Raw genomic sequence first — 12,388 nt, forward strand, 5'->3', positions numbered from 1 at the left:
TGGGTTGGTAAAAAGAGCAGTCCAGTCTTCCAAAAGACTAGGGAGATGCTAGGGGTACTTGTCTGAGGATAAGGTGGTAGGAAATGAAATTGTGCCATCTACTTTGATTTTGCAGTGCTTCAGATTGCAGTGAAGTATAAAGCCATACAATGCAGAGAAAATCATTACTTGCCATGTGACAATCTTCACTTATAACTTTAGTGTCTGTAAGACAAGTTTGTTCCATACCATTTTAGGGGCAGATGTTACTATTCTAGAGAGATGCACAAGTTATCTAGTTAAGTAGATTAGCATGAAGAAAGTAGAACTTTATTAATCGGTGCAATGGTGTGGGTGTATGTTTTTTTAACTTTTTTGCAGTAATTTTTTTCTATGCAATAAAAATGCATTTGTGCTAGAAGTATTCCTTCCTTTGCCAAAGATGATTGTCAAGTTGATTTACTGAATGAGAGTTTGCACGGTTTTGCAGCAGCAGCAGAGGATGATTTTAACAATGGTGACTTTGTATAGCAAAAGTAGCCTTAAGGGGATGCTTCGCAGTATAGCTTACAGCTCAGCTATCCCCTCTCACAATAACAGTGGTAGACATGTGCAGTGATATATATGTAGCCACTGGTGTTATTGTGAGTTAGTCTCTACCATACTCCTTTAGTTGCTGGAAAGATACCCGGGGGTAGTAGAAATTGGCCAGAGAAGCCAGTCATTGACAACTGTACTCCAATGATTAGTAAAGCCCTCTGAGAAAATACTCCCCTTATTTGGGCCCATTCTACAATTTTTACAAGAGGACCTGTAGAGACTGATAGTGAGCTGTAGCCTACATGAGTACCATCCTTGTGAATAGAGAGTAAGCATTGGAGCAACCATCAATTCACCAGAGTGCAAATTATCATCTTAAAATTTTCTCATAATTTTCCATTCTGTAACAAGCTGTATCTTTTCTTGACTGTTGTTATTTGTGGAAGAGACCAGAAACAGAGCTGCCAGACAAGATTAAGTTGCACATTTTACTGCTCAGTAGTTTATGTTGTACATAGATGGTCAAATGTAATATATTTCTGTTGGAGGCTAGAGCAGATATTTCGATTATTGATTCAGTTCAGAGAGGTTGAAGATTACATTAGTGTACTGATGTATAAATTTTGTTGGTGGATGTAAAGAGTTGAACTGGATAAAGTATATTTTCATGTTTGCAGAGGATTGTTCTATCTACTTATCAATACAATGTAGTGATAGATGTTTTAATTTTTTCCTGGGATACTGAGTTGTACCAGTAGTATTGCATCTGTCCAGTGTAAATCTATACTAGGGATTTAGTGACAGAAAATTTAAGAAAGGCACTCTTAGACAGCAACAAATTTATTCAGATTCTTCTGCAGAGTTGTTGTTATGTACTCAAGATAGGATTGTCTGAGATAAACCTAGACAATACCAATACCATATGTCTAATGTGGAACACACAAAAAATCTTGTAGTTTAAATACAGCAATACACAATCTTTTTCAAAATCTGTGTCTGCTTTTCATCTTTATTGGTATGGCAATGGGTCATTCCACATTACAATTTGTTGACATCATCTACATGATTCTTCCCCTCCATAAATATAGACATGCTTCTTGAGGCTTGGTCCCGACTCCAGAGGCATGGTCATTATCCACAGGGCTACATAGGCTACTACCTGTAACTATATACAGGCTCTTTTCTTCTTGGAAGACAGGAAACATCTTAAATAGTAGCTTAAATATCAAGTCCCTTGATGCCTCCCAACTGAACAGTCACCCAGTCAACAGTTCCTGAGAGTTTGTGAAGTTCATGTCCAGTCATATGTGGTATTGTACCACTAGAATGGCATCTCCTTCCCCTCCCAGGTGAAGAATTTGCCTGTGTGCTGCATGGTCAGTCCATTCACAATGTCCATCAGGTACTGCACTGACCGCTCTGTGGAGAACAGCTTGTCACCCGGTACATTTCTGTAATGCACAGGCACACAAACAGAAATAGGTGATGAAATTATTCAAGCACCATATATGTATGTGTATCTACATACACAATTTTTTACAGTAATTACACACACATGCACACAAAAACACATATTTCTGCACCTTAATTAGTGTTTGCTACTATATTAACTCAATAGTGCAGTCTATTAAAGAAAAACTGTTTCTGTGGATTTAACCAAGGAGGGTATTTATAACCTGCACATCCTGCCCCATCCACAGAAACAAGGACCGAGGTTATCATTTATAACCTCCTTGATTTAACTGGTAACTCATGCAACTACATGTGCATGCCGTTTACTTACTTGTGGTATGGCCTGGAGAGGTCTGTGTCCACTGTACCAGGGTGCAGGCTGACACAGATCACCTTGTTCCTGCCACGGCCGAGCTCAATGCTGAGATTCTTAGTAGCCATGTTCAGTGCACACTTGGACATACGGTAGGAGTACCAACCACCAAGGCCTGAGTTTGTGAGAGTTTTTGCAATAAGAAGGTGCACATTACTATTTTGAAATTCAAAAGTAACTCACAGACAATTCAAATACTACTTGACAAAATGCTGGACGAGATTACTTCCGGATGTTTTGAGTGACAGCCATCACTCTTCTTCAGCATCACCAGAATGAACTGGCAGAACCAGTCAACATTTATGAAAAGATACTGGAAAAACCAGTTGAACAAGACAAAATCACTGACTCATAAGTGTCACTGATATGTAAATCAAGTTGAAGTTTCTATACTAGTAAGACCATGCCACAGGATTAGGAACTGCTGCTGTCCCTTGGGTGGTGGTAGGGAGGGAGATCCATCCTACAGAGAGAAAGTCTCACCATTGTCTGTTGTGGAGCCAACCTTGGCTGATATGTTGGCCATCACTGCAGTATGCGTCTGCTTGTTCGATGCATGTTGGCCAAATGCTCCTGTTCCCTTCTGCAAAAGTGGTGAGAAGTACTTGGCTACCAGCAATGGTCCTATAGCATTGGTGCTAAAGGTTGTTAACAGACCCTGCAAGGGAAAAATAAGAATTACTAGTATGCATCAATAAACAAAGAAACATCAGCACTTGGGACGTGTGGCAGAAATATTCAGCCATTTTTCATCCAGTAGCCAGAGCGCTGTAGGTTTTTTTATTATAGGTGATGAATCTTCCAAGCTCAAGAAATAAGTTGACTTTGGGTACACAAAAGCAAAGGGAAAAGTAGGAAATGTCTGTTTTCCAGGGTTCCACTGTAAAGTCGTTGAGATGGGCCACCTGGCTAAATGACACAAAAATAAATCAACAAATATTTTACATATAAAATTTATAAACACCTGAGAAGAGACGTCCCGGAGGCTGGTTTCCCCCCTGCCACTGGGATGGAGGATGCCGGCACAGTTGATCAGCAGGTCTAGTCCTCCTCCATGCTGCTGCTGCACCTGATTGGCTGCCTGCTGGATGGAGCCCTCATCAGTGACATCAAGAGGCAGGATGTGCAGGTTGCTTGGAAACTCTGCCTGATGGGCATGTATTGTGTAGTAAGTTTGTGTTAGTTTTATCTTCGAAATGATGATGATGACGTATTGAAGTGTGCACACAAGATATTATCATTTAGTAGTCTGCACGGGAGGCTATTATTTTGCTGCAGTACTACAGAAAGCTGCTATGAGGCCCATCAAAATCACTACTTCTATTAAAGTTCTAGCCAGGAACAATAAATTTAATATTTTGGTCTAGCATAACAGACCCTTATATGCAAGGACAACAACAATCATCTCAGTCTTTGTAAAAGTCCTTGGTCTGGTAGACATGGTAGATTTAAACATTACAAACTCGCCTGCAGTGCCTGTAGTCTGTGGCGCCGCCTGGATTTCTACATGTTGCAATGACAGTGCTGCTGGGAGCTCCTCTCAGGAGGTATCTGCAAAACTGTAGTCCGATTCCTCTACTCGCTCCTTGCACTAGACAGGCAGACATTTTTAATATCTACTATACAGGCACGTTGTGTAACGAGAAAACACCCAAAGGCATTGTGAAACATTTGTGATGGATCAGCTGATGTTGTACTAGATGATGATGTAATGAGATTTTGCGACAAATACACGATTTGCGATAGCCGATTTCATGCGAAATACGCATGTCCGAAGAATGACCAATCAGCTCTGCTGTAAGAAAAACAGTCCGACAACTCTGGCCAATCAAATTTCTTCTTGCAATTTGAAAGCAAAGGCCGCCATATTTGAAGTTTTACCTTTTAGGTTTGTTTGGTCATTTTCAGTTTAATTTTAACACGTTTTCTTTCTAAATAGTAGAGAATTTGTAACATTCAAACCCACAGAAGGTTGTTGATACTGACCTCTAAAAGCTGTGGGTCCCGAGACGGAGAGTCTCCGACCAGAGAAAAGGTAAGCGAATCCAAATTTGACTTATTAATCAGGCTTTTGCGCGTGGCGACTCTTGCAGGGCGCCTTTTGCTGGTAGTCTTATAAATTATATACATGTAACGTTAATAGTAGTTGAGTAACCCTTCCTGGGTCGCCCGGCTAGTTTCAGGCGTATGTTTCGGTCCTCTTATATAACATGTTGTGCAGTAAATTTGTCGCGTAATTATAATAATTTGTTGTCCTCCTTAGCTTTAATAGTCTCGTAGCTCAGAGTGTCAGCCGTATACCCGTAGGGGCAGTCTGACAGTCCAGGTTGAATATGAACTTGCCCACTGCTAGCCGTGGTGACTAAGGAAGCCAGTATAAACAGCATAACAGGCTTCCCTAGTCGCTATGGCTAGGTCACTGAACACACATTTATTTTAAGTTATAACTCACTTAGTATGAATTATTCAATTTAATACGTCATAACTAACGTTACGGCCACCAGCTCCAGTTTTCTTATAAATATACATACAATTTACAAGCGCCAAAATGTACGCGTATAACTAAAACTTGTAAAAGGTCCTGCTTGAGCTTCATCACAACTGATTTGACAGTCACACTTTACACTGTAAAATTATCATCACTTTTGCCACAGGGATAACCTCATATCATACTGTTAATGTCATACATTTTCCTGTAGATTGAAAACACAAAAATGTACTAGTATACATGTTTAGCAGAAAGTGTCAAGGTACTATCATACTGCATATATTACAGCTTGTGACTCAAGTTGTGAGCATTACACATGATCATAATATGTAGATGAAGTACGGTACTACATGTACTAGTTACCTTCTGACTTGGCTCTGACTCTGAAAAGCATACTGATCCCACATGATTTACCTGCCTCTTACAGTCAGGATGGGGAAACCATCATGGCTCAACAACGTCACTAGCAGTACCATCAAAAAAGCACGTGTCTACACAACCAAGAAGAACCGGAAAAAGGTCGAGTACAACACACGTGTGGTGGACAACACTTGGGAACAGGTGTGCAAGTTTAACCTGGGGGACATCTCCCCCTTCAGTCTGGACAGTCCAGAGTCAGTCCCAGAGAAGAGGCCAGGGGTAGTACCGTGGAGGAAGGAGAGGCTGGGAGGGTCCCCAGAGTGGCCGTCAGACAGAGGGACGGGATTGTGTAGGAAGGAGGACGTGAACGACGCACCATGTGAGGATGTGACATCACTCTGGAGCAGCAGGTAGATACATGTAGTTACAATCTAACAGTAAAGATATGACCCTTGCGGCTGGAACTAGACTGACAAACTGTGATCCAGCTAATAGCATGCCATACTCTAAGCAGAGGTCTTTTTTGGCCTTTTTTACAATGCTATGTTTCCCTAGACGTTTCCATGGTGAAAGGAAAATGAAAGACATCATGGCCACTGCTAGGGAAACTGCTAGGAGAAAAGGTAAGAACAAAATAACCCTCAACAGAAACCTCTGCTTGGAGAGTGCATAAGGTGTTTAGCATGGACTTCAGTAAGCAAACTTGTTTATTACTTTCTGTAAATCATGTACATAATTGATAGCAAGGTGGCAACATTTTCCATACCGGTACATGCCAGGCCTTCCTGCATTTAGTGTAATGCATAGGCAGTCGTCCTGAACTTATCATAAAGCATTGCTGTTTTGTTGTTTTCCACAGGAACAGGGCAGTTTCCACCTCACCATGCAGCAACAAAGAGAACAGCTCCCTCAAAAACAGTCAGCCCCTCCGTTCCAAAAGAGTTTCCAGTAAGAAAAAATCACTGAGAGTTCAGAGTTCTAACAAATTTGACCTCGACCATGACAGTGACTCCGACTTTGTTCCCAGCCAGCCAAAAAAGCGCAAGGCTCCAACTCGACAAAAGAAGGCTTGCAGCAAGAAAGGAAAGACACTCAAGGGAAAGAAGAGCAAGAAAAGAAATGAATCTTGTACAAAAGCACCTGTTGAAAATGGCCAGTACTTCTCAGATTTTGAAGTACACAGCAGTGCGCATGCTAGCAACCTCTCGGGACTGAACCATTTTACCTCACAGGAGAGTATGAACTTTGGCAACAGTGAGAATGTAACAAACCCTAGTTACAGCAACTTCATAGGAGATACCTCTCCCCAGAATGACAAGTCTAGTTTGTATCTTTCCAGCCACAACCACAACTCTTCCTACTTTGACGAGCTTGTTCGTCATCGTTTGGACCAATTTGTGACAAGGGACAGAAAAGCCAACACTCCTCTTTCGTTCACATCTCCCTTTGAGGCAAACAGCAACTATGAAACACCCCCCAGCCAGGTTCAGCAAAAGAGTCCTGGTGCAAAGCGCATGCAGCCTGTAGTGATGCTGTCCAACATTTCTAAGGGGGAATTAATGGTATGGAAATATATTTCTGATGAAGGAACCTTTATTGTACAATCATGCTTGTAACTTTTAAGAGCTAGGTATCTATCTCACATAACCAACAAATATACTAGTAGGCAAGAATAAACAACAATACACGAGTGAAGCATATATAGTGGATAGAAGTGTTGTACTAAGCTAAGTAGAGTCAATGTCTTGCTTCTTTGTACATGTGTAGATTTGGGAAGATTATTGGTTGCTTTTTCTGCAACGGTTACATGTATTTGAGGTCTTATAAAGCTTAAGTTGTACTGTTTTCTCATCCAATCTTTTTGTTCTTGTTGGTACCTTCTAAAGGAGAGCAGTGATGTTGTGCTGGCTGAAGTGTCCCCAAGTTCTTCAGAGATGTCTAGAAGTCCTAAGGAGGCCTGTGCGTTGGATGTTACATCTTCAGACTTTGTTGTTCCTGAGTCCCCAATAGAACAGGTGGGGGTGGTGGTGTCAGTCAGTGTTCCTAGAATGCATCTTGACAAGTGTAGGATTAATCAGTGTAATTTCAAGACAACATCAGTTGTACCTACCTTAACCTGCACACCCAGGTGGTATTTTGAGCCCTGTATACTTATCATAATTTTTTGCCTGCAGGATTCCAGCAAGCAAGGCACAGACCTGTCTCCAGAGGCTACAGTGTTCCGGACCAGCACTCCCTTTGCAGAGAAAGGAAAATACAACCTCAGGAAGCAAGCAAGTGAAACAAAAGCATCTGGGACAAGAAAACGGCCAGCCCGTGGAGCGAAAGAATCAAACAGAGACAGGGACACTCCACCTCCCAAGCGCCATAGAGCTAAGAGCAGAAACGCTGAGGATAACAGTCAGAAGATACGTAAGACTAGAACATTGAGAACGAGACAGAAGAAAAGTTCCAATTCTGTGACTCCGTGTTCTGTCCTGGTACCTAGACTCAGCGAAAAAGATATCCAGAGGCTGTCATCTGGGAACAAACTATCCAGGAAAAAGCAACAGTCAGGGAATGTCAGAGAGTCGAAGAATAAATCAAAGAAACAAAACACCAAGAAGAAGACGCCACCAAAGAAACGTTACACTAAGAACAAGACACCACCAAAGAAACGTAACACTAAGAACAAGACGCAAGTGCAACAGAGGCAGAAGAGTTCAACAGAGAGCTTCTTCAAAACACCAGATTCTCGGTAAGATCATGCCAGAGTTGCAAGCAGAGTGCAAGCATTCTCAATTTTGATCCAAAGGTGCACAGGTTTTAAATCTTTTTTTTTTAAGCCAGGTTGCCCACATCTAGGTTTCCCATTAACAAGTCAGCATTTGAAGATTGAAAATAAAATCTCTTGTATAAGTTTTTTCCTACCTTGATTATTGTCTACTAAGATTTGTTTTTTTATGAAGAAAATTTAGATGCAGTAGATACCTGTGTAGTCTTAGCAGTCTTTCTCAACTTTATTTTGCCATCCTGCTATCCTCAGTGCTGTCTACACACCTGATGCATGTGAACACCTGTCCCCTGCTGGCTTCCTGGCCTTCACTCCTGGTAGTCGTGGCAACAAGATGGGCACGAGTCACAGGGCCAAGTCGCCTGGGTCCGGGGTGAAACAGACACCCTTGCGAGGTGCCATGGGACTCCCCAGCAGACACGGCAGCATGGTTAGTTGGCAAAACTTTGATACGGTACATCAGTTCTTAGGCTATTTCCTTTCAGCAAAAATATGACAGATCACTCAACAAATTTTATAGATAATGAACAATTTTCATACATTTTGTATGTTTTTTGCTTTTTTTGCATATATGTGAAGGTGTTATGGATGTGCTGATATGTCCACCTTGTGAAGAAATAAAGGAAGTTAAATCAACACTTTATGTGATTGTTCTTTGCATTTGTTATTTTACATTTATGAATGTTTGTTTTCCCCAGATGTCTCCTTTGTTCAAGAAGGCTGTCCAGAACAGAGTCAGGATTAGCCCTAAGGAGAAGCTATTATTACACTGTGATAAGGAAAGGATCCTCACCTTCCAGGTACAGCACAATGTTCTGTTTGTCTATCAGAACATAACATAACATGAAATTGGAGATGTCAGACTTCCAAGAAGTACTCTGGTGGGCTTTGGTGAAGTTCATCATCATCCCATTTCCTGTGTCTGACCCTTTGACAGCCTGTCATTATGCCTGTCAATCTTACCCCCACCCATGCATGTTCATTCTTGTCTATTGCTGTATCTGTTTTTGGAATGGAGCATGAAGACCTTGCATGTTGCCACCATTTCAGGAGTGTATACCCGGAGCTATGATGGAGCGCTGCGTGAAAATTGGGGAGGGCGTGTTCGGGGAAGTCTTTCGCACCAGGAGAGATGATGGCAGTTCAGTAGCACTCAAGGTGGGAAACATGAATATTACACTATAGCTGGATTTTTGCAGGAAATCAATGAAGTGAGCAGTGATTGTGGGCAGTTGTCTTGCATCTAACACACTTATATTTTGCTGATCTCTAGCCAACAATAGAATTCACTTTATACATATGTTTGTGTCACACCAATTCGATTTGTTTGTTTGTTTGTTTGTTTGTTTGTTTAAATCAAAGGAAAAGAAAAGTCTGAACTAGAAAACCAACATGAAAACAGTCAAATCTGTGCACTGTTTTATTATCTGACCTTCTGTTCCCTAGATCATTCCCATTGAAGGGGATTTCCCTGTCAATGACGAGCCTCAGAAAACCTTTGAAGAGATCCTACCTGAAATCGTCATCTCAAGGTATGTGTGTTGTTCTTGGATACAAGTACTTATGTGTATCGTTAGAAGTTCAGTTAAAATGCTTTGATGTTGATATAAGACATTGACTTGATGAATGTAAGAGTTTCTAGTAATACAGGGCTAAGATACTGGGGACATACACATTTTGTGCACCCAAAATTGGAGATGCGCTCCTAATTTTTTACGGTGGGTGCACATACATAGATATTTGTGAAGGGTTACTAAGGTAGCCTGGTATCCAGCCTTGTTAGCTTTAGTCCGCTTCCCTTGGCGGGGAGTGGATCTTGGGGAGCAGACTAAAGCTAACAAGGCTGGACACCAGGCGAATTTTAAGGTACTATTGTACTGATGTTGTTGTGAACATTTTGCAGGGAGTTGAGTGAACTAAAGGACGGCACCTGTAACCAGACGGGTGGGTTCATCCACCTGCACCGTGTGTGTCTGGTTCAAGGCGCCTGGCCAGATCACCTGCTGGCCATGTGGGACCAGTGGCACCAGGAGAAGGCGGGAGGGTCAGAGAACGACAAGCCTGACATGTTTCCAGACTCCCAGTTGTTTGTTGTGCTGGAGTTCGCGGATGGTGGCTGTGATCTCGAACACTTCCAGGTATCATTCTTATGTGTATTATGTTTACAAATTTCTTTGATGTTTCAGCATGCCCAGAAGGATGTAGAGGTGACATAATTGACAGCAAACAGTTGTCTCATTTGATTTTCTGTAAGCTGATGTGTTACTGTGTTGTTTATAATACTAGTCTCTATTGTATATACAATCTTATTATGGAGTAGACAAGTTATATGTCTGTTTGATAGATGTATTTCAGTTGTTCAACTGATGGCAACCAATATCACCAAGCTGCCTAATAGCCCATTGTATTGCATTTTTGTGATTCCAATAGAAAGAAACATGTTATATCCTGCTTCAGTGTCGTTATAAAACAAGCTGTTTTCCCTCCTGTAGTTCCACAGCCTGAGCCAAGCCAAGGCCGTCCTACACCAGATCACCATTGCCCTGGCTGTTGCGGAGGCTGCTCTCCAGTTTGAACATCGTGACCTCCACTGGGGAAACGTGCTGGTGAGGAAAGTAGAAGAGCAAAGCTCCACCCACCACCTGGCAGGGGAGGAAGTGTGTGTGGCCACCAGTGGACTGGATGTGAACATCATCGACTTCACGCTCTCTAGGATGCAGAAGGGTGAGTTGGTGTAGAGATATCCTCATTACAAGTAAGGAAGAGTTAGCTTCCTTGGCAGGCTCTACAAATGATGCTCTTTAGGTGGCTCATACGATACACTTTTGCCTGTTCTTATGGTGTACAACTTCTATTCTGTACAGAAGTGATATGTCATACGAAAAAAAATGCATCATAGAAGCAATAAAAAAGCCCCATACATAGTCTGCTAAGGAGGCCACAGAAAAGTCAGGTATTGATCATCACCAGAAAAGTCAGCCATATTTTGTTTTGCACAACTTGACACTTATGAAAGGTCTGCTTCCTACCTTTCCTGTCAAACTTCTGGCTCTTGATCCTTTAAAATGTATTCATTATTCATTATAAGGTTTCCTTAAAAGATGACTGTGCAAACAAAACAATGACGAATAATTGCTTCTATCCCCCTGTAGATGGCCAGCCGTTATACTGTGACCTGTCAGCTGACCCTACCCTGTTTGAGGGAAAGGGAGACTATCAGTTTGACATCTACAGGGAGATGAAGAAGGAAAATCAGTATGTTGTTATTATTGTCACATTATTATTGGGTGGGCAGCCTAGTCTCTATTTGCAGCCAGGTAAGGATGAATGGTAAGGAGCTTACAATTGGTATGGCTGAATCACAGGGACTGGACCACAGGTCATTATGTTGGGTCAGAATAAAGCTGCTTTCCAAAAATTGTGAAGCTCAGAAACAAGGGGCAGAACCCAAATTTGTGACATAATTATAAAGTATAATATTTTGATTTTTTAATGTATATCCAGCAACACTTAATCATTATAAGTATCACTTCGCAGGCCATCCTCTTTTGAATTTTTTTGTTGAGTTGATGCAGTACCACAGATCAAGATACTAGTATATCTGTGCATCTCTTACACCTTTCTTTCTCCCTTCCCTATGAAACAGAGATAACTGGAAGCGACACCACCCGTACACAAATGTGTTGTGGCTGCACTACCTTGCAGACAAACTTCTGAACAAGAAGTACAGAGCCATCAAGAAGAGCCAGAGGCAGTGGCAGCAGAAGTTCAGAACCTTCCTGAAACAAGTCTTAGCGTGTAGGACAGTAGCGCAGGTGTTGGAAGACTGCCAGCTTTTAAAAGAGAAATAGCTACTGACTCTGAAAACTTTCAGTTAAGTTTTGCAGGATGTAAATGTTACCCTGTATGGTTTTTTATGGAGAAGTAGCTATTCCGAAAACTTATTTCAGTTTTGCAGGATGTAAATGTTACTCTGCATAGTTTTTTAAAGGAGAGATAGACACTCTGAAAACTGTAATGTCAGTTTTGCAGAATGTAAATGTAATCCTCTGTGTATATATATGCTCAAATGACTGGGCAGGGCTTGAAATTCATCTTGGGCACTGTTACACTGGTGTACCTAACCTGAAAGCCCAACATAGAACAAAATAGGATGTCATTGAACCATTTTTATGAATCTTACTGCCTTTCTTCAGAGTATGTATCTGAAATTCCATAAGTAAATTTTAAAAAGTAATGAACGGTTGTTTTTTTTCTGACCATTCAAGGACATCAGTGTACTCGTGTACCCTTGCATCTAGATATCTGTGTAGTGTTAGATATGTATAACACTGTATATATTTTTAAAGTTTATTTACAATAAAAAAGCAATCTTGACATGATTTCATCTCACTTCACAACATTTTCTTTTATCTTTTGTGTG

General features: G+C 41.3%; 2 protein-coding genes across 3 annotated transcripts; one reads left to right on the top strand and one right to left on the bottom strand.

Moving 5' to 3' along the window:
* Window positions 1-1,725: 1,725 nt before the first annotated feature.
* On the bottom strand, window positions 1,726-4,089 carry LOC109485286 (C-factor-like). 2 transcript variants are annotated; one of them, XM_019788799.1, is made up of 5 exons: window positions 3,827-4,089; window positions 3,309-3,507; window positions 2,828-3,002; window positions 2,303-2,459; window positions 1,726-1,970 (listed from the first exon to the last, which is right to left on the bottom strand). In XM_019788799.1, the coding sequence occupies exons 1-5, from the start codon at window positions 3,949-3,951 to the stop codon at window positions 1,841-1,843; spliced, it is 786 nt and encodes a 261-aa protein (XP_019644358.1). In that variant the 5' UTR covers window positions 3,952-4,089; the 3' UTR covers window positions 1,726-1,840. The 2 variants fall into 2 exon arrangements, with proteins under 2 accessions (XP_019644358.1, XP_019644357.1); XM_019788798.1 differs by lacking the exon at window positions 3,827-4,089 and adding an exon at window positions 3,750-3,793 and having other exon boundaries at window positions 3,309-3,491.
* Window positions 4,090-4,181: 92 nt separating this feature from the next.
* LOC109485285 (serine/arginine repetitive matrix protein 2-like) lies at window positions 4,182-12,349 on the top strand. Its single transcript, XM_019788797.1, has 13 exons — window positions 4,182-4,379; window positions 5,260-5,602; window positions 6,052-6,754; window positions 7,079-7,207; window positions 7,367-7,929; window positions 8,218-8,395; window positions 8,664-8,765; window positions 9,016-9,123; window positions 9,412-9,497; window positions 9,869-10,103; window positions 10,458-10,689; window positions 11,118-11,220; window positions 11,612-12,349. The coding sequence occupies exons 2-13, from the start codon at window positions 5,265-5,267 to the stop codon at window positions 11,814-11,816; spliced, it is 2,982 nt and encodes a 993-aa protein (XP_019644356.1). The 5' UTR covers window positions 4,182-4,379; window positions 5,260-5,264; the 3' UTR covers window positions 11,817-12,349.
* The last annotated feature ends 39 nt before the right edge of the window (window positions 12,350-12,388 follow it).

Source organism: Branchiostoma belcheri, unplaced genomic scaffold (assembly GCF_001625305.1).
Source record: "Branchiostoma belcheri isolate BF01 breed outbred unplaced genomic scaffold, Haploidv18h27 scaffold74, whole genome shotgun sequence".
In the NCBI taxonomy this organism is placed as follows: domain Eukaryota; kingdom Metazoa; phylum Chordata; class Leptocardii; order Amphioxiformes; family Branchiostomatidae; genus Branchiostoma; species Branchiostoma belcheri.

Coding starts and splice junctions, on each gene's coding strand:
- LOC109485286 (XM_019788799.1), bottom strand. CDS start 3,951: ATGTCTGCCTGTCTAGTGCAAGGAGCGAGTAGAGGAATCGGACTACAG. Junction 3,508..3,826: donor AATCCAGGCGGCGCCACAGA/CTACAGGCACTG, acceptor AACTTACTACAC/AATACATGCCCATCAGGCAG. Junction 1,971..2,302: donor CTCTCCAGGCCATACCACAA/GTAAGTAAACGG, acceptor TGTGCATTACAG/AAATGTACCGGGTGACAAGC.
- LOC109485285 (XM_019788797.1), top strand. CDS start 5,265: ATGGGGAAACCATCATGGCTCAACAACGTCACTAGCAGTACCATCAAA. Junction 5,603..6,051: donor ACATCACTCTGGAGCAGCAG/GTAGATACATGT, acceptor TGTTTTCCACAG/GAACAGGGCAGTTTCCACCT. Junction 9,124..9,411: donor GCAGTTCAGTAGCACTCAAG/GTGGGAAACATG, acceptor TCTGTTCCCTAG/ATCATTCCCATTGAAGGGGA.